The 26,087-nt window shown below is 46.8% G+C and overlaps 1 protein-coding gene across 1 annotated transcript in view; it reads left to right on the top strand.

Moving 5' to 3' along the window:
• HCF164 (Thioredoxin superfamily protein) overlaps positions 1-25,266 on the top strand; it is a 35,908-nt gene extending 10,642 nt beyond the window's left edge. Inside the window, exon 4 of the mRNA XM_086496056.1 lies at positions 24,784-25,266. Within this exon, the coding sequence (XP_086352182.1) occupies positions 24,784-25,072 (289 nt within the window). The 3' untranslated portion in view covers positions 25,073-25,266. The remainder of the gene's footprint in view (positions 1-24,783) is intronic.
• The last annotated feature ends 821 nt before the right edge of the window (positions 25,267-26,087 follow it).

The raw sequence follows: 26,087 nt of genomic DNA, 5'->3' as shown, positions 1-26,087 counted from the left end.
GTAAGGGTAGCTACTTTGTTCTTTGTACAGTAATTTCTGAGCCCTTTAGGCAGCCCACAATAATACTTCTCAATCTGCTCTGTCAGTGGCACAAATCTGTAGGAGGTTATTGAGAGCAATGCTTTGCAAAACCTCCGATTGTACTCCTGTAGGCTCTTGCAAGTAGCCGCAGTGAGTTGGTGCCAATCTGTCATGACATCGGCTTCAAATTCATTTGACAATCACACAGATGCAAACATTTTCTTGAAGTATACCCATGTGGTGGGTGCCTGTCCTTGCATCAACAGTGTTGTCCACCATGTAAGCGCATTGTCTTTCAAGAAAGTGGTGGCTTTCTTGACCTTATAGGCCTCTTTAAAATTCCCTCTTGCATAAGCTGTGGCAAATTGCTGGAGGAAAGTAAGAGCCTTCGTCTCGTCCTCGAAGCCGCTGAAAGTGCTAAACTTTACAGCTGCACCTCCTTTTTTTGTATGGCTTTGGCTTTTCCAATACTCCCAAATTGTCGTAGGGAAGTAATTGCAACATGAGCACTGTAGTAGGGATCATTTGCATTCCTTGGCCATTGACATTTTGCATCGTAAGTGCCATATCTGGCTGCTCGTCCAGAAAAACCAGCCATGCCAAAATTGCCATGTGGCACCCCAAACTGGCCCTGATTGCACTGAAACCCTTGTTGCATGCCAATACTACCATACATGGGGTTCGGCATGATGCCTTGCATACCCCCGAACACTGTTCCTGGCATATAATGCTTGTTTCCAGGCGCATAACCAGCCATACTTTGGAATACAAATCCACCCTCGAAATACCCAAGATGTACCGTGGGTGGCGGAAAAACCTGATGCATTGCCTGGGAACTGGTTACCTGTCCATTTAATGCAACATGTGGACTCTGAAAGGTGGCGGGCTGAACTGGCAAAACATGTGGAATTGGCGTCTGTTCATGGACGGAAGGAACCTGTCTTGGAGCCCCAACACACTCAGCAACATGCGAGTGCTCCTTGCCCTGTTGGGATGCACAAGGGACCTGGACTTGAGCCTCAACAAGCTCTACTGCATGAGACTGTTGCCTTGTCTGCCGTGACACTGGTGGCACTTGCAGATATTCCATAAACTTGGGATTCTACATCAACCAAGAAAACACATTCATAGTAGCAACCAACTGTGTCCTGAATGCATCATCTTCAAGTTGCCCAACCATAAACCCTTGAACTTGTGGAGCATTCACATCAACAGAAGGTACAGAGAGATGTGGCCGTGAACTCTTGCCAACCTTAAACATTGTAGGAATAGCCTGTCTGTCCTGTGAAGAGGAACCCTCTTTCCTGGCGTCGTTGGTTTAGTCAGCCATAGTGTAATTCCAAGTTCTTGCACTTTGTGTCTTCGCCGCAAACCAACCGAGGCTCAATCTCTAAGGCAAAAGTGATTGTGTCCCGGCGACAGAACCATGAAACCGGCCCGTAGGGCAGTAAACTTTTGCTTTCACCCGAAACTTTGTTTTAACTTTACGACACAAAGGAACTTCACGAATAAGCTTGTGACTGGAGTTCAACACTTAAAGACATTTCACAACTTGGTAGCTAGAGCGCTACCAAGCAGACAATGACACCCTGTTGCCCCCGAAGATTGGCGTCCCTTTCGGTCTTTTTTATTCTTATTAAACTTGAGAACAACTCTTAAACTTCTACAAGCTCTGTCCCACTTTTATCGGGCTGAAATTCCTCTACTCTAACCTGATTTCGGCAACATAACCACAGTAGAAGTCTTCATGGACAAAATCCAAAGAAAACGGTGACTCTCTACGCACTTTAGAGCACTTAACAAAACCTGGCGAGAAATTACAACACGCGGAATTCTCTGTTTTGCGCTTCGATTCGCGTGCAGATCACTTTTGTGGATAGCCCTCGAGCTCTCGCACCTATAGGGTCACTTGCCCCTTGAATTAGACGAGATTCCTTGCGGGAAATCTCTCTAAATTGTCCTGTACAAGCACCCAATGCTTTCTCGAGGCTCCCCTGGCAAATAAACGATCCGAACGCTTCCACCTAACCCTCACCAAGCTGTCCAAACCTGTCCATGGCTGTAATTGCAGGTTTTTGACCCAATTTCGCCAACATAACGTCGCAAATATCCATGCAGGTCAAAAGTACATGTCAAGGACACTTTCCCTTGCGGTATGGAAGCTTTTTTGTGAGCTACAGGTCAATTTCAGCATGCTGTAATTTTATGTTTTGCCATCTTTAGGTGCCTACTACCCTGTACACGCATCCCAAGGCCTTTTCGAGGCTCCCTTGGTGATTCCCTGCAGTTTAGGTGCGAAACCCTAAACCTGCAGAAAAACATAGCAGACTGTAGTTCTCTGTTTTGGACTGTTTCGAGCGGAGCGAGCACACCTACGCGTCTCAAGTGCTCCCGCACGCAATGGTACAATTGGACGAGTTTTTACCCGAGAAAACTCTCCTTTTGCGCATTCCTTCGCGATGGAACTGTGCGTGCCTAAAGGGGATTAGCAATTAGCTAATTCAATTCTTGATTGCACCAAATCTTATGGAGGCTTTGGTCAAGATGATGATGGACAGGAAGTTAGAACACGAAGCAAGAAAAGCAGAAAGAAAGACCGACTTTGAGCGTAAGCCGGAGCAAGCGCGCTTGGCGGCCGAAAAAAGAATGGCAGAATTGGATTGTGACCACAAAGAAATAATGGCAGTCATAGAGCGTTAGCGCGAGCAAGCACGCTTGGCAGCCAAAGAAAGAAAATCCGAATTGGATCGCGAGCGCGAAGCAAGACGGTTAGCCAAAGAGCGTAAGCGCAAGCAAGCGCGCTTGGTAGCCGCACAGAGAGACCAACACATGCAACAATTGGTCCCGCGCAGATTGAAAAGAATCGGGAGAAGGAGACTCTCTTAGTCTTGTCTTCTCCAAAGCACGACACACATGATTTGCATGATAATGAGAAGCATGATGATTTGCATGATCAAGATGATTATTCATGAGCATGATGATTTGCATGATAATGATGTGATTGTTCACACGAATGATGGTTTAGTTGATGCTTTTTCTAGCAAAGCTAACCTCGTTGCAGATACGATCAACCACGAAAAACCGATCTTGGCTCTCGAGTCGAGGTCCAAAGAACCCCCACAGGAAGTATTATGTGTTCGAATGATTAGTCAACGCGCATTGTTCGAGTGTTTCATTCGTGATACATTCCTGTATTTTAGTCGCCGTCCTTATGTGATCTCTTTTCATAGGCATGACATATGGTACGATGAACACGATTCACTCATGAATGAACACGGATGCATGCGGATTACTCATGAAAAGATGAAATGTTTGCACCCAAGGAATTCACATTCCATGTCTCTTCCTTGGCATGACAGAGTATCTGAAAGAGCACAAGAAGGATTGAGCATCAAGCATCGGCATTTTCATTGTGATTTGCAACGGTTTATAGATTTAGATCAGAAAGACAAGTTTCGAATCCATTGTTTGCGTGTGTTTGATGAACGGTTTGGCACTCCATCTATATGCTCATCTACATTGCATGCACAGTCATTCAAGAAGACTATAATTTTTTCAGTCACTTTACATGGAATGGGTATGTTCATATTTTTGTGTTGGAAGTGGTTTCAGGAATTTTCATCCTCGGAGATTCTTGAAGAAGGTAGACGCATGACTATAGATGAAGTTGACGCATTGAAGGAGCCACAGATGACTTTGTGTCGCTTTCGACGCGGCCCAAAGAAGCAAGCGTTGTAGACCTTTATGAATTGCGACCCACACATCAGAGTGGGCCGGCGAAGAGTCCTTTCCGGGATTCCAAACGCTGTTGGCGATCTCCCTCGCCGCCATACAGTTCGGTACCAGTACCTTACTTTGAAAAGGAGGGGATGTCACGTGCACATCTAACCCTATGTGTACGTGGACAAGCTACTTCATGACATGGGTTTAGTTCAGTTAGCTTAGGAAGTGTTGTGACACTTTTGTGAGTCTGTTCGCAGACCATGCATGTCCAGGCACTTAGAGTAGATGCATATTCTTTGGTTGCACACAACATGATCATCAGATTACCATCAGAACTCATCAGGAGCATTTTTACAGTGCATAGACTTATTTTCCCTATTTTAGCCATTTTTCACTTATTATTATTAAGCGACTTTTGTTGGGAAATTGGGTAGGGGAATTTGACAAGCGAGTATATAAGAAAACCAACGCTAGCACTTTCTGGCAGAAGAGGCAGCAGGAACCAAGTGTTGAACATGCACCCTCTCAGTAAGACCTCCCCGACAGGCCAACCTAGTGTTTTTCAGCCAACAGACCAAAGATCAAGCCTAGCGTTTTTGGATCCTTCTACAAGCGCCAGCAAGCAACAATATTCAGGGAGCGTTTTTGCAGTTGCTGAAAACTGTAATTGCGTTTTTCAGCTCACTGAAATTGCGATTTTTCGGCCATGTTGTCCAGCGTTTCCAGCAGACAAAACCAGCGTTTTCAGCCTCAGTATACCAGCATTTTCAGCCAGCCGTCGTCCTCGTCGTCGCCGACTTAGAACCTCATTGCATCGTAGCGTAAAGAACTTGCATCAGCATCTTGTATCAGATTGTGAAATCAATAGCATAGACTTCTCTCGCCATCAAGAGAGGGGTCCTTGGTGGAGGGTTTGACAACTTGTCTGGAGTCGTATTCTTCTCTCTCTATCTCTTAGTCTCAGCACCTTCATTCACAATGTTTACCACTTTGTTTGTGATCATTTGCACTCTCTCACTAAAGGAATGGAAGGCTCTCCCTTCCATAAGTAAAAGGAATCCTTGAGCACAATTCGTAGCACTCATCTTGAGCAAAGTTCAACATTCACTTCCGCTGCACCTTACACCTCTTGCTGATGCTTCTGGGAAATGCATCTGGAGCTGCCATGTGTCCCTTATGCCTCTTTTGAGTTAATTTCCTAGTACCCACCAACTTATAAGTGTCGCGAGGGGCCTAAATGACTTTGAACTAAGCCTAGACACCCTTTTATTGCTCGGTTTCCAGTGCCGACTGGCCCGACCATCTCATGGTGACCTGCCCTTCTAGATTGGGGTGAAACTCTTGGCCGTCGGTCATTTCACACTGGCCACGCAATGTCCGGCTATTTGTGACTTCAAAAAGAGGGTCCCAAAAATAAAATAAAAGTCATCGGAAAGAAACCAACAACTAAGGTTAGCAATTGCCATGTCCTCGTGACAGGAGATGTTGGAGGCTGCGTTTTTCAGCCAGCAAGAGGGCGACTACTGGCTGCATTTTCATTGCGGAAACACGTGTAGTCGGAGCATTTTTGCATCAAGAGGGGGTTGATATGTTGCTGAGGAGATTGGAGATCCCTTTTAACGTGAGGTTTCTTGCAGCCTTGGAAGTTGGAACACGGTTTGCAGCTGTCCACGGTGAACATTCTTGTCATGGCTCACTTCACTTGCGCTACATGGACATGTTCTGCCTCTAGCATGATCTTGTAGCTTAGGACTGAGCCTGGCACCCTTGTGAGGCTCTAGCAAGATGTGTATGTCCAGGCCGGTCATAGTTGCATACCCTCTCTTCCACAGAACAACATTTCATCATGCAGGCATTTTACCGCGTGAACCACCTCTTATAGGTCATTTATTAATAAGTGACTTTTCAGTTACCCTTGTTGGAATGTACGTAGGGCAAATGGCTAGAGGAACTATAAAAGAAACCCATTGGGCACTCGGTAGAAGCAGATGCATGCAGGGACACAAGGAGGTAGACACCCAACAGTCAGGCAACACCCCAGGAGCTCTAGCATTTTTCTCAGTTTCAGCCCAGCGTTTTTAGCAGCAGAAGACCAGCGTTTTCAACCCATAAAACCTGCGTTTTCAGATCAGCCCTAAACCCCGCAAGTAACTGCACCATGCGGTCGCAGATCCTCATTGGGTTTTCCATCAGTAGCCAGATTAGCCTAGCGTTTTTGGTTTTAGCCCAAAACAGCCAGCGCTTTGCAGATTCAGCCCAGATCAGCCAGCGTTTTTACATTTCAGCCATTGCACGCCTTGGCGGTTGCAGATCAGCCCAACAATACCGCCACCGTAGCAAATCCACAACAGTTTACCTAGCGTGTTTAGATTTCAGCCTTGACATCATCGTCGTCGTCGTCGTCGTCATCTTTGTCGTCGTCGTTGACATCGTCGTCATCAAGTACCACAACATCAGTACCCATTAGAATCAGCATCTCAACATCCAGTCATTGTATGAGCATTTGTGCAAGAATAAAGAAAGTACCTACTCTGGCAAAAGAGCAAGGGGGCCGTTGAGGGTTTGGGACCTGACATCCCTGTGTTGTCTCTTCTCTCTCTCTTTCTTTCAGTTCAGTTTATTCATTCAAGTGAAGTAAAGTGTCCCTTGTGTTAGTGCGGAGTGTCACGGGGATGTGGCAGCTGTTAACTATGTCACAAGGACGTGGCAACTGCTAACCTCAGTTGTTGGTTTCTTTCTAATGATTTTTGTTTTATTTTTGAGACCCTCTTTTTGAAGTAGCAAATGGTCGGACATTGTATGGCCAATGTGAACGGTAGTTTTACCGCAGACGGGAAGTGGTCGGCACTGGAATTCGTATAGTAAGAGGATGTCTAGGCTCAGAGCAAGATCATATAGGTCCCCCCCGTCGCACTAAGCAAGTTGGTGGATACTAGGAAGTGAACTCAATAAAGGCATAAAGTCAAGGTTGGACTACCAATAGAAAGTATTCGACAGTTGGGCCACATTGCACTTTTGGATGCGGTCCCAATGAGGATAGATGGTCAGATGACCAATGGGAGCCCACCGGAATCATTTCCTAAAATTTAGGGAACTACTATTTTGGGCCGTGAAATGTGTTCGCGTCATTACCTCCGGTATGACTAGGAGAACATTTTACAACTCTGCCGCGAAGTCAACTTGGCAATCAGTCGGGAGATTTTTAAGTCGCAAACCCGAAACGGGAAAATGCTTGTAAATACGCCAAGTGGCAGATTTTCTTGGACTTGACTCCTACAGAAAAATGGGCGCTGAATTTTAAGCTGAGAGGAGCCTCATTTTGAATTTTGCCACAGGTTAAGAGTATGGAGTGCTTCCTTTCCCTTTATGTACAGTGTAGTGCCAGGAGTGATGCCCTGCACGCTACATACTGCTCTCTCTCTCTCTCTCTCTCTCTCTCTCTCTCTCTCTCTCTCTCTCTCTCTCTCCCCCTTACGTGCAGTTATGTGATGCCCCACAAGAGGGCTTTTCATTTGACTGATGTACAGTTGTGTGGGTTCATGCGCGATTGCCGAGGCAAGAGCCTCTTGCACAGGTATTGGGTTAGCTAGTGGCTAATCCCCCGCAGGTACAGGTGAATTCGGAGAGGTTTCACGTGAGAAATTTCGTCCGATTCAAAGGGCAAGTAGCCCTACAAGTGCGGGAGCTCAAGGTCTTGCTACAGATGCGACCGGCGCGCGAAACGGAGCCCAAAACAGGGAATTACAGCCTGCTGTGTATTTTTGCAGGTTTAGGGTTTCGGCCCTAAACGATCCCTAATACCCCGAGGAGGTTCGGGGACGCGAGGGGACCGCTGTAGAGGTGATCTGGCGCATTTTCGGGGCAGAAAACAGAGAATTCAGCGTGCTGCAGAAGTTTTGCAAAGTGTCCGTATGCGTCCGGGGAGTCATCTATTGTGTGGGGATTCTGACTGTGAAGCGTATTAGTACAGTTATGTTGCCGAAATCGGGTTAGAACAGGTGTATCTCACCCAGTAACAGGGAATGGCCGTTTTCAGGTCTCCGTTCCCCGTTCCCATTCCAAGTTCCCGTTCCGAATCCCCGTTCCGTGTTTCAAACGTGAGTACCCGTAACAAGGAATGGCATTTTGTTCGACGTTCCCGTTCCGGTTTCCCGTTCCTGGTAACTATGGTTTCTCAGCCTAGATTATGCGGGGCAGCTCGTAGGAGGTCACAGGTTTTATTCCCTCTGTTAAAGAATAAAGAAATACCGAAAGGGGCGCCAATTTTGGGGCCTACAGGTTGTCGTGTCTGCTCGGGGCATTCTAGCTTCCGAGCCGTGTGTATTCAAGTGTTAATTCCCGTCGCAGGTTCTTTTTGCTAAGTGCTCTGTGTGTGTTTCTAAAGTAAAGAATTTCGGGTGAAAGCCAATGCCTACCGCCCTACGGGCCGGTTTCAAGGTTCCGTTGCCAGGACATCAATCACTTTTTCCTCAAAGAGTGAGCCTCGGTTGTTTTGGGTAAAGAGACAGAGTGCAGGAGCGCGGGATTACACTATGGCCGACAAAGGGAAGGGCATTATGGAAGAGGGTTCCTCTGCAAAAGATAGACAAGAAATCCCTATGGTTTTCGAGATTGACGAGAGCTCACGGCCACGTCAGTCTGTACCTCCTAACGGCTGTTTTTGAAATTGAAAAAAATGACTGCCAGGCAGCCAACGGCCATTTTCAGCAGTCAAAAAAGTATATAATGCCCCCCTCCTCCCCCATTCTTCACACACTCATCAAGCCTCAAGGCCCATTCTCCCTTGCTTGAGCCTTGCTCTCAACTCTCAAGCCAAGCTCATTCTCCCTAGCTTGCTCTCAACTCTCAAGCCATAGTGTGGCGCCACGGCATGCCTCAAGGCTCAAGCTCTCAACCTCTCTCTCTCTTGGGCTAACTTCTAAGTTCTAACCCTCAACTTTCAAGGCTCAAGGCTCAAGCTCTCACGGAATCAAGCGGCAAGCCTCTCTCTCTCTCTCAAAGTTCAAGATCAAGCTCTCTCTTTCACGGATAATCCATCATCCATGGCCTCTTCTTCTCGTTCAACCCCCTCCGTTCATGCGAGCAACACTCGAAAGGCGAAGGAATGGTTGTGGTGGGATGAAGTGACCTCGGAGGGCACCTTGTCGGCGGCGGGAGGTTCTCGTGCATGGGGATGCAAGCTATGCTCTTACATGCGGAAAGGGGGGCATGACAAAGTGAGGGCACACTTTCTTCGAGTGCCGGGACATGAGGTGAAATTTTGTGCCAACGTAACCATCGAGAAGAGGAAGGAGCTCAAGGAAAAGGATCGGCAATTCAACCATAAAGCCAAGCCGGCACGCAAAGGTATTGATCCAAAGACCCTCATTTTCCCTTCTTCCTCTCTACCCGGTGTAGGTGTTGGTGCATCTTCAAAAGGTCCAATTCGTCGCCAAAAGACCCTTACCACCTCTTGGGACCCAAAGAAGAAAGAAGAGGTGGATGCGGCCGTGGCCCGATTCTTCTATCACGACCATATCCCATTTGTCGCAGCGAGGTATGTACATTGTTTTATGATTCATCAATCTTCTCTCTCATTTCTTCCGTTATCGTCGTTTCCACTTTTTTGATACTAACCTCTTCTATGTTTGATCGAAATAGGTCGGAGTATTGGAAAGTCATGGTGCAACAGATAGGAGAGTATGGCACCGGCTATGTGCCGCCATCTTCAGAGGCTCTCCGAACCACCTTGCTCGATCGAGAGAAGGCTATCGTGGAGCAAGCAACCCTCAACATTCAGCGTCTTTGGGCAAAACATGGCGTTTCCCTCATTGCTGACGGGTGGAGCGATACAAGGAAGAGATCTATCCATGGTCTCGTCGCATACTCCAGTGGAGAGATGTACTTTGTGCACTCTCATGATGCCACTGAGAGTGGCAAGTCCGCCGATGTCCTCTCTGCAGAGTGGACAGCGGCCATAGAAACCATCGGTGAGCAACACGTGGTGGCCTTTGTCACAGATGGGGAGGCATCAAACAGGGCAGCAGCAGCTATCATAGAGGGCCACTATCCGCATGTGACAATGTGCTTTTGCATGGCACACTGCTTGAACAACCTTCTGAAAGACATCGGCAAGCTAGACTGGATTGCTCCAGTCATTGCTGATGCAGTGAAGATGGTTACTTTCATCAACAATCACAATTTGGTTCGGAGTGAGTACCTCAAGAGGTCGGGCGGCAAAGTGCTTCTAAAGTATTCAGATACCCGCTTCGCATTCAACTTTCTTCTTGTACGCAGGCTGTCTGAATGTCAAAATGCGGTCCGACAGGTCTTCATCAGTGATGAGTTTACCACCTCCCCCTATGCAAAGACAGTTGCAGGGATTTTGTGCAAGGATAAGGCAGAGGATCTTGAGTTCTGGAAGGAGCTCAAGAGTCTAGATGCACAGGTAAAACCGGTGGTTCATTTGCTTCGAGTTCTGGATGGCATGGATCCTTGCATTGGCAAGATTTATGAGGCAATGGACCGCATGATTGAGCAGCTTGCACAGCTTGAGCCGAACGCAGAGCAATATGAGGAGATCCATGCGCTTTGCAGCTCGAGGTGGAATTCATATGCCTCTCCTTTACACGGGGTAGCGTACATGGTGGATCCAGAGTTCCAAGGTGCAGGGCAAGAGACAGATAGGGAAGTCATGAACCAATTTACAGAGATCTTAAACAAGATGGTTCTAGACAGAGATGGGCGACGCATTGTCAGAGATCAGTTGAGACAGTACAAAGAGATGCGAGGGTCGTTTGGCAGTCCAGATGCTCAGATTGATCGCAGGAAAATAGGTTCAGTGCTTTGGTGGGAGGACTATGGCTATGATGGCCCTGAGCTTCAGAGATTGGCGATCCGTATTCTCAGCCAGTCAGTTAGTACCTCATGCTTGGAGCAATTGTGGAGTACCTTTAGCCACATTGCTTCCAAGAAGAGGAATCGGCTTGGAGTGGAGAAGGCTAATGATCTTGTCTTCGTCAGCGTAAATTTGAAAATGCTTTGCAAGAGTACAGACAAACAGACAGATCCTTTTACACAGTGGGAGATGGAGCAAGAGGCTTCTCAGGCGGGTGGAGATGCACATCCACCAACACCAGGTACTTCATTTGTGGCTGAGATCGAGCCGGACCTAGACCTCGATGATGAGGAATGGGAGGATGTGCATGATTTACAGCCGGCTACTACGGATTGGGAGGCCTCTCAGGCTAGTGGCTCTTGAGTCTTGAGTCTTTGCCATTTATCCACCTTTTTGTATGGCTGCTTGAGCCTTGCCCTCTTTGCCATTTGTAGCTACTAGCATCTTTATGGTATTTGTCACCTTCAGTCTTTTGGTATTGTGGTCACTGAAGTCTGGTTTGAACTTTGCCCCCCTTTGGTTTTTTTGTAGCACCTTGGCCGCTGGCGGCCCTTGAGGCTTGTTACTATGTTAGCCATAATTAATTCCAAAGTGTTATCTCTGACTACTACTCTTGCAATTATTTGAGAGCATTGTGTATGTACTATGGGCATTGTGTTTGCTCATTGTTGTTCATCTGGCTATGTTGTTCATTTGGCTATGTACTCTGGGCGCCTCACATCCCAATCAAGTCATAATAAGGTTAAATGGTCTTCGAATCGTGTTTTTTGTGGGTATTAGAGTCAAAGGACTCTAATACTACTTGTATTCAAACACATAACGCTAAAAAAAATAATATTTGGGTGTTTTTTTTAGCCTGCCGTTCCGCGCTGTTCCCGTTCCGGCCCCATTCCCGTTCCCCCGTTCCGCAGGGAGGCCCGTCGCCGCTCCCGTTCCGCGTTCCGGGTAACTCTGGTTAATGTGAATGTCCCTCTAGTAGTACAGGGCTTTATGATTGGGCAAGATGATGCGTTCAGGACTCAGTTAGTTGCCGCGGTGAATGTCTTCTCGTAGCTGGTGCAGAATCCAAGGTTTATGGAGTTCTTGCAAGCGCCACCAGTGCAACAGCAAAATAGGCAACCTACACCGCGTACGGAGCTTGTTGAAGCTCAAGCCCAAGTACTTCATGCAACTCGGCAGGAAAGGGAACACTCGCATGTTGCGGAGTCAGGGGCTCCAAAAGAGGTTCCTCCCGTGCTTGAACAGATGGCTGTTCCACATGTTATGCCAGTTCAGCCCGCCACCTTTCAAAGCCCGCATGCTGTCTTGAATGGACAAAGAATTGGATACCAGGCTATGCACCCAGTTTTTCCACCACCCACGGTACATCTTGGGTATTTCGGGGGTGGATCAATGTTCTAAAGTATGGCTGGTTATGCGCCTGGAAGTCAGCCGTACATGCCGGGAACAATGTTTGGGGATATGCAAGGCATTATGCCAAACCCCATGTATGGTAGTATCGGCATGCAACAAGGTTTTCAGTGCAACCAGGGCAAGTCTGGGGTGCCACATGGTCATTTTGGCATGGCTAGTTTTTCTGGACAGCAGCCAGATATCGCACCTTTGACGCAAAATGTGAATGGCTAAGATGTGCCGATCGTGCCTACTACAGTGCCCATGTTGCAGACTATTCCTTATGACAACTTGGGGGCACTGGAGAAGCTGAAAGCTTACAAAGAAGGTGGTGCAGCTGTAAAGAGCAGTACTTTCAGTGGCTTTGAGGATAAAGCAAAGGCTCTCACTTTCCTCCAGCAGTTTGATACCGCTTATGCAGGAGGGAATTTTACAGAGGCCTCGAAAGTCAGGAAAGCTGCCACTTTCTTAAAGGACAATGCGCTTACATGGTGGACGACATTGTTAATGCAAGGGCAGGCACCCGCCACTTGGGTTTACTTCAAGCAAATGTTTGCATCTGCTTGGCTGTCAAATGAATCTGAAGCCAACGTCATGACAGATTGGCACCACCTTACTTCAGCTACATGCAAGAGCTTGCTGGAGTACAATCGGAGGTTTTGTAAAGCGTTACTCTCAGTGACCTCCTACAGATTGGTGCCACTGACAGAGCAGATAGAGAAGTATTGTTGTGGGCTACCTAAAGGGCTTCGCGATTACTGTACCAAGAATAGTGGCTACCCTCTCTCAGCTAATGGAAGTTGCTAATACTGGTCTTGCCTTAGTGAAAGGAGAGGACAGTGGGTTTCTGAGCAACGACAAAGGAGGGCAGCAAAAGAAAAATTCAGCGAAGAAGCCCTTTGTGAAAACGGCTCCTGATGCGTCACAGGGGTCAGAAAAGGCCACCAAGGACAAGGATTCAGTCGGGACTTCTGGAGCGCAGGCAAAGAAACAGAAAAGAAAGCCTTTTGTGCGCAAGTCGCTCGAAGAAAAGAAGGTTCTAATGGCTGAAAATAAATGCTTTATATGCGAGCAGCATGGTCACTTTGCTACCAATTGTCCACAAAGGAAAAGACCAGCTGACTCATATGATAAAGAAGACTAGGAAGGCAAGAAGCCTAAACCCACGACAGGTTTGGTGCCAGACATGGTGGGTGACAGGCCCAATACAGATGCCAGTGAGTTATGCAGGACATGGGGTAAAGTTAGGGATCAGACGGCACTCATCTTCATCGATCCAGCTGCCAAAGCCAACTTTATCTGAGCAGAGTAGCTATGAAGCTGGGCATTAGAGCTGAAGAGATGGGGTACACAGCACAGGCAGGGTTGGCATGTCCTGGCCACTCAGAGTGTGTTACTCCCATCATTGGAAAGCTGCGTCTGCATATTCAGTCCTATGTGGACACAGAAGAGTTCTACATCATGCCGCTAGAAGGATGTGACGCCTTGTTGGGGATCCCGTGGATGTTCCGAGTGCATGGAGTCTTGGATGCCTACAACAAAAAGATCACTGTACAGCATAGGGGGCAAAACTCACATCTTGGATGTAAAGCTTAAAGGAGAGTCGGTCCCTATTGTATCTGCTTCTGTTATTACTTCTGTAATAAAGAATTATCTTTCTGTGTACTTGATTTTTGCACGTGATGTCTCAAATAGTGATTAGTCAAATTTATCTGTGTTAGATACAGAAAGGTCAGCATTTTTGCAAAAGTTTAGTGACTGTTTTTCTGATTCATGACCGTCGCAATTGCTGCCAGAGACCTGAGGACCATCGGATAGATTTGGTGCCAGGGTGTAGCCCACCAAATAGACCTCTCTACAGGGTTAGCGTGGCGCAACAGAAAGAGATTATGGGCCAGGTTGAGGAGTTATTAGAGAAGGGGCTGATTCAGCCTAGTTCTTCACTCTTTTGCTCCCCAGTGCTCCTAGTGCAGAAGAAGGATGGCTCATGGCGCATGTGTATTGATTACCGTGCGTTGAATAAGAATACCATCAAGAATAGGTTTCCTATTCCTAGAATTGATGATATTCTCGATCGTTTAGAGGGTGCTGCAATTTTCAGCAGGATAGACCTTAAGAGTGGGTGCCATCAGATTTGTATAAGGCCAGAGGATGTGCACAAGACTGCGTTTCGAACGACATTTGGTCTTTATGAGTTTCTAGTGATGCCATTTGGGCTAACAAATGCTCCTGCCACGTTCAACAGAATGATGGACCGGATTTTCCGCTCGCATCAACAGTTTGTTGGGACGTTCTTCGATGACATGATAGTGTATTCGAAGAAGGAAGAGGAGCATAGGCGTCACTTGACCATTGTGTTCGAAGAGCTGCGCAGTCATAGGTTACTTGTCAATCCTAAGAAAAGTGAATTCTTCCTCGAAGAGATCCACTTTCTTGGCCACATAGTCTCAAAGGATGGTGTCAGAATGGATCCCGCAAAGTTCGAAGCTATTAAGACATGGCCAGACGTGAAGACTGTGCATGATGTCAGAAGCTTCTTGGGATTGTGTTCCTACTATAGAAGGTTTATCAGAAATTTTGCAGAGATAGCATCGCCTCTTCACGCTTTGCAAAAGAAAGAGGTCACTTTCAGATGGACCCAAAAAGAGATTTCAGCTTTTAGTCTCTTAAAGGAAAAGTTGACTTCAGATCGAGTAATTGTTTTGCCAGATCTCATGAAGTCATTTGTGGTCCAGTGTGACGCGTGTGGCAGTAGCATTGGAGCAGTGCTAATGCAAGACGGACGGGTAGTAGCTTATGAAAGCCGAATTTTGCAAGGGCCACAGAGGACTATGCAAGTCTATGAGAAAGAGCTCTTGGCCGTGATTCATGCGCTTTCTAGCTGGAAGCACTACCTCTTAGGTGCTGATTTTGTTGTCCAAACAGACCATCAGATCTTGCGATACTTCTTGACACAATCAAAGTTATCCGAAAAGCATATGCGATGGGCAAACATTCTTTCCATGTTCCACTTCCAGATTATGCATGTGGAAGGCAAGAAGAATGTTGTGGCTTATGCGTTATCAAGAAAGCCACAAATTTCAGCTGTGTCAATTCCTTATCATCATGAGCTAGATGACATGAAGGAACAATACACTGCTGATGAAGATTTTGCAAGGATCTTTGAACAATTACAAGAGGGGCAACATCATGCTTCTATTGGCCTACCTTGAGGAGAGATGTGGATGCCTTTGTGCGAGCATGCATAATTTGCGAAAAGGTCAAGTTTGACAGGCAAAAGGCACCAGGGTTGTTACAACCACTGCCGATTCCGAATAAGCCATGGAAAAGCATTGCTATGGACTTTATCTTTGATCTTCTAAGAACACCAATAGGGAATGATGGTATATGGATCATTATCTGTAGGTTCAGCAAGCAGGCCCATTTTATCCTTGTCAGGAAGAAGATAAAATCTGATCAGATGGCACGCTTGTTCATGTACAATGTGTTTAAGTACCATGGTATGCCACAATCGATTATTGGTGATCGTGATCCTCGCATGACCAGTTTGTTCTGGAGAGGATTGTTTGAGAACATGGGCACTACGCTCAAGTTCTCGTTTCGTTTCATCCACAAACTGATGGACAGTCAGAAGAGGTTAATTCTACTGCCTTAGATCTGCTGAAATGCTATGTGTCAGATAATAAAGGCAAGTGGGAACAGTATTTGCCTATGCTTGAGTATGCGTACAATAATATGGTGCATTCATCTACTGACAAAGCACCTTCTGAGATTGTTGAAGGTGGCAAGAAGGTTCCTCCCATTTTGCATACAAAGGACAAGATCTTTGAGGCAGATCGATATGTTGCGAACATGGATAACATGTACAAGAAAATTAAAGTTGCCTTGGAGAAGACTCAGGCAAAACAGAAAAAGGCTGCTGATGGTCACCGTCGTGAATTGCTGTTATCACCTGGTGATTGGGTTCTGTTAAGGTTTGAAAAGGCAAGGTTAAAGAAAATGAAGGGCAAGGAATGGCTGTTTCCTAAGCTCAGTATGCGTTACTATGGACCTTTTCAAGTGCTTGACAAGATCAGCGATGTGGCTTACAGGCTGAAATTGCCTGATGCATAGAAGATTCATAATGCGTTTCACGTGAGTCTTCTAAGACCCTTCGTGGGTGATGTGCCAGAAGATATGCCAAATGAGGATCAACCAAAAGTTGAGGAACTTGATGAGATTCTAGTACCTGAGCAAGTTTTGGCACCTAAGGACAGAAAAGTTAAAGGACAGGTTGCAAGACGTTTTTTTTTTTTTTGAGAAAAAGATCCTTCTATTAGTTAATGAAAACTGCCCATAGGGCTACATCCACCTCTGCAAGAGAGGGCTACAACAAGCATGGTGGGGAGACTCTCCCAATGAAAAAACAGCATATGTACAATGGGGCTAAATCAAGAGATGGGAGGAGGGAAAAGCCACACAGGTGGACAGTAGTGCCATCTGAGCACCCCCTGGACCATGGAGTAGAACGGCCCAGGGCGCCAGAGTCGAAGGAAAGCCTCGCGGCGCTCCCGCATGCGGTCGGAGCTGCCCTGTAGTCCCTCAAGCTGTCCTCTATGAGAGTATGGATCAGCTCTAGCCAAAAGTCACGAACAGTCTCTGCTGGTGGTACAAGGCGAGCCTCAAAGATGCGGAAACAACGGGCCCGCCAGATGAACCAGAGAGCTAGGCCGCTGATGAGCTCCCAACACTCCGCTCTCTCACTGCTCTACACCTGTGGAGTAAGGTCTGTAGCAGGCTGGAGTGTAGGTCGACCCCCCTGTATCACTATCATCCTGCTGGTGGAAGATAGCTCAAACTGAAGTGCCGGGCCCGTGAGGGTGGACCAAGCCGCTGCCCCCCAAGTGTACTGTCGAGCCGTGGAGAGGGCAGGCATCAGCCGAAGAACTCGTAGCCACACCTGCTGGGCCGAGGGACAGTCCCAAAGACAGTGACGCTGACTCTCCACCAACTGGTCACAGGTTGTACATGCGGCCGAGAGACCACTATGTACAAGCCAGCTCCCTACTGCTGTGGCTCTGTGTGCAACCAACCACTGGAACAAGGTGACGCGCCTCGGCTGTCTGGAGTCCCACAGCCTCTGCCAAAAAGCTGCCAAGAACTCAACTGTGAGACCCTCCTCCTGCCAATGACGTGCTGCAGCGGGGCGGGCCTCACTCTGTGCTGCAAGTATATGACGTCCAAGCCGAACAGTGTACTGAAAGAAAGGGACTCCTGGGCGGTCTGCAGAAGAGAAAGGGTCCCTCCATAGCCACTCACCAGGATCCCACTGTACTCGTGCCAGTGGACAGCACTCCCAAGCCCGTAGCCTCCAGTGTCCTGTCTTAAGAGCTGCTGGGTCAGGGTCTATGACGCAAGTCCTCCCACAGATGCCCACAACTCGGATCCTCTGGAAACAACACTCTACTACCTGTGGGGCCTCTACTACAACTCTCTGTAGTCGTCCCCCACCCTGAAGCTCGAAGAACAGGGCTGGGACAGTCTCTGAGCAAGCCGTGACTGAAATTAGAACCTCCAGTCGTGTGAAGGCTCCCATCCATCGGGGTGCTACTGGCTCGAGAGGCGTGAGCCAGTCAGCTGGAACTGACTCTGAGATGTCCTAACACATGCTCTGAACCCCTCTCATGCCCTGTAGCTGGACAACCTGCACCTCCTCTGACAAACCTGTGAACTCTAGCCAGTCACCTAGAGAGTGCGCTGGACCTGCTGCCATGGGACCCCAAGAAACATGAGGCCTACTCCCAACCAAGTGGCCTCGCTGAGTGCTAACCATGGGGTTCCAGACGAGGGGCTGCCGTAGGCGCTCCTCCGTGCACGTCGGCTGTCTCTGCTCTAGGCCACGCCGTAATAGCTCCCAAGAACGAAGCAGACTCACAGCGAATCGGTCCTCCAGTCTCCTGCTCAAACCAACTCGACGCAACTCTGTAAAGATCCATCTGGTCGAAGGTTGCCAAGGGCCTCCTGACTGAGGCACCCTGGCACGAAGCCTCTGCAACAAGAACTCCTTCCAGGGCTCCTCGCCTGGAAGAAGTCCTCTAACGACGAACTTCCCAAGAAGGGCTCTGCTCTGCTGTGCTGGATCAATGATCCCAAGCCCTCCCTGAGAACAAGGAAGTGTGATGACTGACCAAGCCACCTTGGCTCGGGCAATCTGAGTGTCGCGACCTGACCAAAGGAAGTTCCTGATCAGCCTCTGTACCTGGCTGATGCAAGAACTCGAGAAGATCCAGCAAGAAGTGATGTACCACATAGTCGCCAACAACACCTGGTTGGCAACTACTACTCTACCAGCCAGCGAAAGTCGGGCTGAGCTCCAATGTAACAGCTTTCTCCTGATGGACAGGAGAAGAGGAGCAATCTGCTGCTCAGGGGACAAATCCAAACCAACCTGACAACCCAAGTACCGAACTGCAGTCCTTGGAGGAATCCACCTGAAACCCTCTCCTGGCATCCAATCTGGCACAGGAGCACTACCAACCGAGAAAGCCACTGTCTTTCTCCAGTTGATCAGTGCGCCCGATGCACAGCAGAAGGTCTCCAAAGCCTGCCCACATCTGTGTAAATTGGCCTCCTGGCCCTCTAAGTACAAGGCTGAGTCGTCGGCAAACTCAGCGTCCAGAAGCTCATCTCCCCGTAGAGGGAGTGCTAAGCCCCTCAAACCAACCTGCTGTGACACCAAAAATCTGCTCATCGCCTCCGCATAGAACAGAAAGAGAAAGGGGGCAAGAGGACAACCCTGTTTGACCGATCGTGTGAGCATGAAGCGCTCACCTCTACCTCCTGCCAAAAGCACCTGACTGTGAGCCTGTCTGTACAAAGCTGACACCCCTTTGATCCAAGCCTCTGAGAAGCCCATCCTGCGTAGCGTGCCCTCTAGAAAGTCCCAGTCGACTCTGTCGTATGCCTTCTCAAAATCGAGAAGAAGAATCACAAGGTCCTCCCCACGGAGCCGTGCAAGGGCAGAAGCCTCCCAAAAAGTGAAGATGTTGTCAAGGATACTGCGTTCCTTGACAAAACCTGTCTGAGTCCCATGTATAAGGCTCTCCAAAAGTGGCTGAATCCTCAAACTTAGAGCCTTGGCAAGAATTTTGTAGGCTGAGTTGAGAATGGTGATGGGGCGCCACTGTCGAATCTCATCCAAGGAGCCACCCTCCTTTGGAATGAGGTAAATCAGGCCCTCACTCATGCTATCCGGCATCACTCCCGTGTGCAGAATGTACTGAAAGGCACTACAAAGATCTGGGCCAAGCAGGTCCCAGTACTCCAAGAAGAAGCTGGGAGTCAGCCCATCCTCACCTGGACAGCTACCACGAGGGAGGGCCCTAAGAGCCGTGTGCAGCTCCTCAAGCTGAAGAGGTAACTCAAGCCTCTGCCGCATCTCCTTAGTCACAAGACAGGGCATCTGTGCCCAAACCTGCTCCCTGTATGCATCCTGTCTCTCTGACTCGGGCTCAGCCGACAGTAGCTCACGGTAAAAGTCAGTAGCGACTGCACGCATATCCTCATGCTCACAAACAACTGACCCATCGGGTCTCCTCAACTGATTGACCTTGGCATGCGAGTGCCGAGGTCCCACTGTCTCAAAAAAACCACCTGTCACCCTGTCACCCACCTGAGTCCACTGAGATGCCTGTCGATGAAAGGCAAACTCATGGGCGCTGGAATTCGTATAGTAAGAGGATGTCTAGGCTCAGAGCAAGATCATACAGGTCTTCCCCATCGCACTTAGCAAGTTGGTGGATACTAGGAAGTGAACTCAATAAAGGCAAAAAGTCAAGGTGGGACTACCAATAGAAAGTATCCGACAGTTGGGCCACATTACACTTTTGGATGCGGTCCCAATGAGGATAGATGGTCAGATGACCAGTGGAAGCCCAACGGAATCATTTTCCTAAAATTTAGGGAACTGCTATTTTGGGCGGTGAAATGTGTTCACGTACAAACTCTGCCGCAAAGTCAACTAGGCAACCAATCGGGAGATTTTTAAGCAGAAAACCTGAATCGGGAAAATGCTTGTAAATGCGCCAAGTGGCAGATTTTCATGGACTTGTCTCCTACAGAGAAATGGGCGCTGAATTTTAAGCTGAGAGGAGCCTCATTTTGGTCTTTGCTACAGGTTAAGAGCTATGGAGTGCTTCCTTTCCCTCTATGTACAGTGTGGTGCCAGGAGTGATGCCCTGCACGCTACACACTTCTCTCTCTCTCTCTCCCTTACGTGCAGTTATGTGATGCCCCACAAGAGGGCTTTTCATTTGACTGATGTACATTTCTGTGGGTTCATGCGCGAGCCGAGGCAAGAGCCTCTTCAGGTACTGGGCTAGCTAGTGGCTAATCCCCCGCAGGTACAGGTGAATTCGGAGAGGTTTCATGTGAGAAATCTCATCCGATTCAAAGGGCAAGTAGCTCTACAGGTGCGGGAGCTCGAGGTCTTGCTACAGATGCGACCAGCGCGCGAAACGGAGCCCAAAACAGGGAATTACAGCCTGCTGTGTATTTTTGCAGGTTTAGGGTTTCGGCCCTAAACGGTCCTTAATATCCCCAGGAGGTTCGGGGACGTGAGGGGACCATTGTGGAGGGGATCTGGCGCATTTTCAGGGCAGAAAACAGAGAATTCAGCGTGCTGCAGATTTCTCGCCAGGTTTTGCAAAGTGTCCGTATGCATCGGGGAAGTCATCTATTGTGTGGGGATACTGACTGTGAAGCGTCCTAGTATAGTTATGCTGCCAAAATCGGGCCAGAACAGGTGTTTCTCAGCATGGATTATGTGAGGCAGCTCGTAGGAGGTCACAGGTTTTATTCCCTTTGTTAAAGAATAAAGAAATACCGAAAGGGGCGCCAATTTTAGGGCCTACAGGTTGTCGGTGTCTGCTCGGGGCATTCTAGCTTCCGACCCGTGTGTGTATTCAAGTGTTAATTCCCGTCGTAGGTTCTTTTTGCAAAGTGCTCTGTGTGTGTGTCTAAAGTAAAGAATTTCGGGTGAAAGCCAACGCCTACCGCCCTACGGCCTGTTTCACGGAGTACTAGATCCGAGCTAAATCCATAAACACTTCCGTTGCACCTGACAATTCTCTTGTGCCTTGGCATCGACTTGATACGTGGAGATGGACAATGGAGAGTCTATGTTGTTGTATACCGATAGAGACATGGTGGTCGTAACTTGCATTGATATTGCATGGTCTTCACAAGTGGATGTGTTGTTGGAGATGGTTGGATGTGCTCTATACCCTTTACCTGCTCTTTTGGGAAGGTGATGAGTTTTGTCTTATTCAGCCATATGTGGCCTCTTGGTGTCTAGTGGAGAAGCTTTTGGCTAGAGGTGGTGAAGTGTTGTGGATCTTGGAGGAGCTTGTCATCTAGGGCCAGATTTCTTGGACGAAATCTTGTTGCGTTTTGAAGATTTAAGGTCAATTCGAATGTGACGGTTCGTGCTCGGTACGTTTGCAGAATTTCAGCTAGCTGATTAGAGACTTTTGTATGGCAAAGGGGGCTGATTTTGGACCGATTTCAGCCAGTGTATGTGCCCTTTTTGAGGAGATTGGAGATCTCTTTTGATGGGAGGTTACTTGCAGTCTTCATGGAGGATTGCTTTGCGATCTTGACATGCCTTAATCTTAATAATGGCACCGAAGAAGAAGAATGCTACATAGAGTTCTCATGATGGGGATGTTGAAGAAGAAGTGTATGGAGACGTACTGGTGTAAGGTATGGGCTTTGTCCTAGAGTCACTAGAGTGTGAGTGAATGAGAGAAGAGTGGAATTATCCCACATGTAATGGTGCAAAGTTGTAGAGCTACTTAAAGCCCCTTTCATGAATAAACAAATCCAACCAAGGTTGCATTACATGTCTCTTGTCTTGGTGGGTTAGCAAACTACTCAAGATCGTGTTTATGAGTCCAAGCTAATCTATCTTGGAACCTAATTCGCTTGAGTAACAATCTAGCCTATAAAATGTTTGTCTATCACCCACCTTAGCTAGCACGATCCCATTCCCATCAACTGAATGATGCTTTGGATCACTTGTTAAAGTCTACTCATACTGAGGAGTCGCAGGATTTACTTGAGAGGAAGATTCTGGTGTTGCTGATGTTTCCGCAGGATCAAAAGTTAGATGCCTCTGACTATGGGGACTGGAAGGTGCTTATGGAGGCGGTATTGATAATTGCCACCTTGAAGGAAAACAGAAGCAAAAGGAAAAGAAGGGTGATACTTCTGGTATTGGCGATAGATCCAAGGAGGTGATATGTCATTAGTGTGGAGGACACAGGCATATTCAAAGGAATTTCCTAAAGAAATTAGATTCGGATTGGGAGACCGGTGAGGTGGCTAGTGCTGCACTTATTCCGACCTTCACACATTGGGTCACCTACCTTCATCTTGATCAGGGACTCCCAAAGACTTGCAGATGGATAACGGTCTTTTCGGATTTCTTTGTCAGCAGCTGCTCTTGCCTCCTTGGCAGAGCCTATTGGATCTATTCAATCTTTGGAGGGTGGTGTGGTAGACAAGTCAAAGGTTGTTTCCTATAACCAATATCTATTGATGACATACCCAGACGGCATGGTTTACATGCAGAGGAGCTCTAGCTTGTATGGTTGTCACTGGTTTCTTGCCCAATTCTCTCTATCAGATTACATCATTTTCTATAGCAGATCTCCTTCTCTTCACATAGATCTACCTATCCACATTGAGAGATCTATCTCTCTAATAATTCCGAGTAAGAAAACGTAAATAATGCAAAGTCTCATTCACTAACACAAGGTTTGTAAAAAGGATTTGATTGCTTGACTAACTAATCTCTTTGTTGAATTAGACGATATCATGTATGTTCCTAAGTGGTGGCCAATCCTTGATGGTTACCACTTCAGCTCAGTCCATACAAACCCCTCTCTAAGAAACAATGTGTCCCAATAAGTGGATTTCTCTCATAAAAATTTTTCTCTTTGTTTCATTGAGCACCAGCTGATGCTAGCAGGGCGAACCTGCTTTAAGTGTACTCTATTCCAGATTTGGAGAACACGATGGTGTCATCCAAGAAAGTACTTTCAAACTTTTCGTATCCTCAGAAAATTATGTCCATCATCCTGTTAAAGGTGGCCGGTTGATTTGTGAGGCCAAAGGGGATCACAAGGAACTAATTCAATCCAAAAGTTGTCCTGAAAGCTGTCCTATGGGCATTTCCAGGTGCTATCCCTTTATGATTATACCTCTCTTCAGATCTATCCTGTTGTAACAGGGTCCTTGCAACTTTTCACGAATATCATCTGCTGGTGGAATGGGAGTTGATGGCTATCTTGTTCAAGGCTGCGTAGTCAGTGCACATTCTCCCAGATCCATCCTTCTTGTGTGCCAGAAACTCGGAAACACTCAAAGTATACTCACCATTGGATACTGATTCTTATCCAAAGGTGAGAAATTGGTAGATTCATCATGGGAAGCTCCCTCATGGAAAAAAACCAGGTAAACAGAAATTTGTCTTTTCATTAAGTTGGAAACTGCCGAATCAAATACAACAGGGATGAACTTTCCCTTAAGTTTTACATCCAATACAACATCTTTTCCCCTACGTTCTAGGTGCAACCTTCTGGCTTGAGAGTCTTATCATTACATGCTTTTTGTGATGCCGAGGCATCCCGACCAACACATCACAACCTTCTATGAGCATGATATGGAAATCTGTCGCCCAAGATAACCTTGGACATGCAACCTGAGTTTGCTTATGACAGTGGTAAGGGCAACCTCATACATGGAGCTGCAAGAGGTAGCATCCAACTGTGACTCCATCTCCTCAGGCTTCACGCACAACTTGGCTGCAGCCTTTGAAGAGAGAAAGTTGGCCGTTGTCCGACTGTCAAAGAATATCAGGGCCTCGAGGTCCTTGATCTTCCCCAAGCTCTTCTTAATTCCGGGGACTCGCTTTCCTGATGCACCCAATCGTGTCTGGAGCTAGACCGCTTGGCCTTCTTTTGCTTTGCGTTCCCTCTGTTGCTTTCTCTCCCCCAAGTTTGTATACAAGTTGGGAATAGACTTTGAATTTTTTTTTCTTCATATTATGAATCTTGCAAATTGTGACTCTCTTCTAGACATGCCACGGCACAATAAGGTGGATTAGTAAAGGACAGATCGTGGGCCTAATTCTTGGCAAGCTGGTCATCCTCAAAGTTTGACTATCAGTGATTTCTTTAGTCAATACCTAGTTCTTACATACATTCATGCTTAAACTATTGTTTGCCCTCTCAATATAATTCACAGTTGTTTGAATTTAATTGTAGTTGATTGAACGGGGTGAGAATGCATTTGAATCTGTCTGAACTTGTTTGAGCAGTTGAGACCTCTTTGTGCTATTTGGACCCGTCCTTAGTGATTTTTTGAACTGCGAGAGTGGTTTTTATGGACCCATTGGAGCCATAGTATTGGCTAAGTGGGTAATATGTTAGTAGGAAAATGGGATTTTTGATGCGAAGGTCTAGAGAAGAACTGAGCAAGACAATGCAGAAAAGAACAAAGAGGGAGAAACAAGAGAGAAGTTTTTTCATGCAACAAATGCTAATTAGAGTTCAAGTCCGTTGTATTGTGAATTATCATATACATGTATAAATTCTGTCATTACGAATTATTAAATGATTTTTACAACAAAAAAATGTTTATAATGCTATAATGATATATCTATTTGCTCGCAAAGGTGGTACCACAAAGTACTTAACCTAACTCCGTTTTTTTTCTACGACATGCAGGGATGTGGTGAATTTTGTCATGCTGAATGTAGACAACACTAAATGGGAGCAGGAGCTTGATGAGTTCGGTGTAGAAGGTATCCCCCATTTTGCATTTCTTGATAAACAAGGGAATGAGGAAGGCAATATTGTAGGCAGACTTCCAAAGAAATATTTGGAGGACAATGTTGTAGCTCTTTCGAAAGGAGAGGAGAAACTACCTCACTCCAGAATTGTGGGGCAATTTTCGAACCCCGAGTTACACCAATCTTCGCGGATGGCTGGACCCAGAAGTCACGGAACCACGTGAGCACTTCAGGCAACTTGAAACTTCGTATCTCTTATGTATCACTATGAAGAAAATGATGGCACAATTGTTTTGCAAAGACTCCTGCCTTTGCCACTTTTTGGATGGCAAACACATTGTTATTTGACGTGCAATTTCGTCGGAACTTTTGTTAATTTTTCTGTTACAAAAGAATAAGATGTCAGTCTTTTTGTGTAGCTTGATTATGAAAAGGCGGGGGATTGTTTGTTTGGGCTAGGGGCCTTCTGCGTGCTCTGAAAGGCTCTTTTCAGCTAGTTACACCTTCTTCCAGAGTAGTTCAAGATACCAAATGGGCAATGTTACTCTATCGAGACGCATCAATCTAGCATGGAATGCACAAATAAGTAGATGCACACCTTTACACACACACACACACACACACACACACACACACACACACACACACACACACACACACACACACACACACACGAACATTCACATTTTTTTGTTTAGGAAGATCCACACACACACACACAAGCATGCACAAAGTGCCACAAACACTAGCAATGCAAGAAAGAGAGATCACATATACTTAATAGAGAATATAAGAGACTAGAGACGGAGAGAAGCTCCTCATTGCATTCACAAACCAAGCTTGGAAGCTTTAGCTTGTTGCCAAAGAGAGGAGAGCTCTTGCTTAGAGATTAAAAACACATCTGGCATTGCTCTTTAGTTCAATATTACAATTTTTTGCGCAATGCCCGACACCTTTTATCTTTGTATGTGCAACTAGTGATTGTAGTAAGGGCATAAAGTTGTATGCTTGCTCTACTCACTATCCTTGTTCGTGCGAACTATTTTATTACCTCTTTGGACATCTTCATGGTTGAGTTCCATCAACTCAGTAATTTTCCTAGCTCTCTAAATTGCCTTCAACATTCTTGCAAACTTTAAAATTAGGTTTAATGGAGCTCAAACTATGCATATTCACTCCACATAGGCATATTAGGCATTGATACTCCACTTCATAACATTGGGATGGGGTACTGGGTTG

The sequence above is a fragment of the Adiantum capillus-veneris genome, chromosome 22 (genome assembly GCF_014529385.1).
Source record: "Adiantum capillus-veneris isolate H3 chromosome 22, ASM1452938v2, whole genome shotgun sequence".
NCBI classification, from domain to species: Eukaryota; Viridiplantae; Streptophyta; class Polypodiopsida; order Polypodiales; family Pteridaceae; genus Adiantum; species Adiantum capillus-veneris.
Note: the sequence above shows the minus strand (reverse complement) of the source record. Positions and strands in the feature narration are given on the sequence as shown.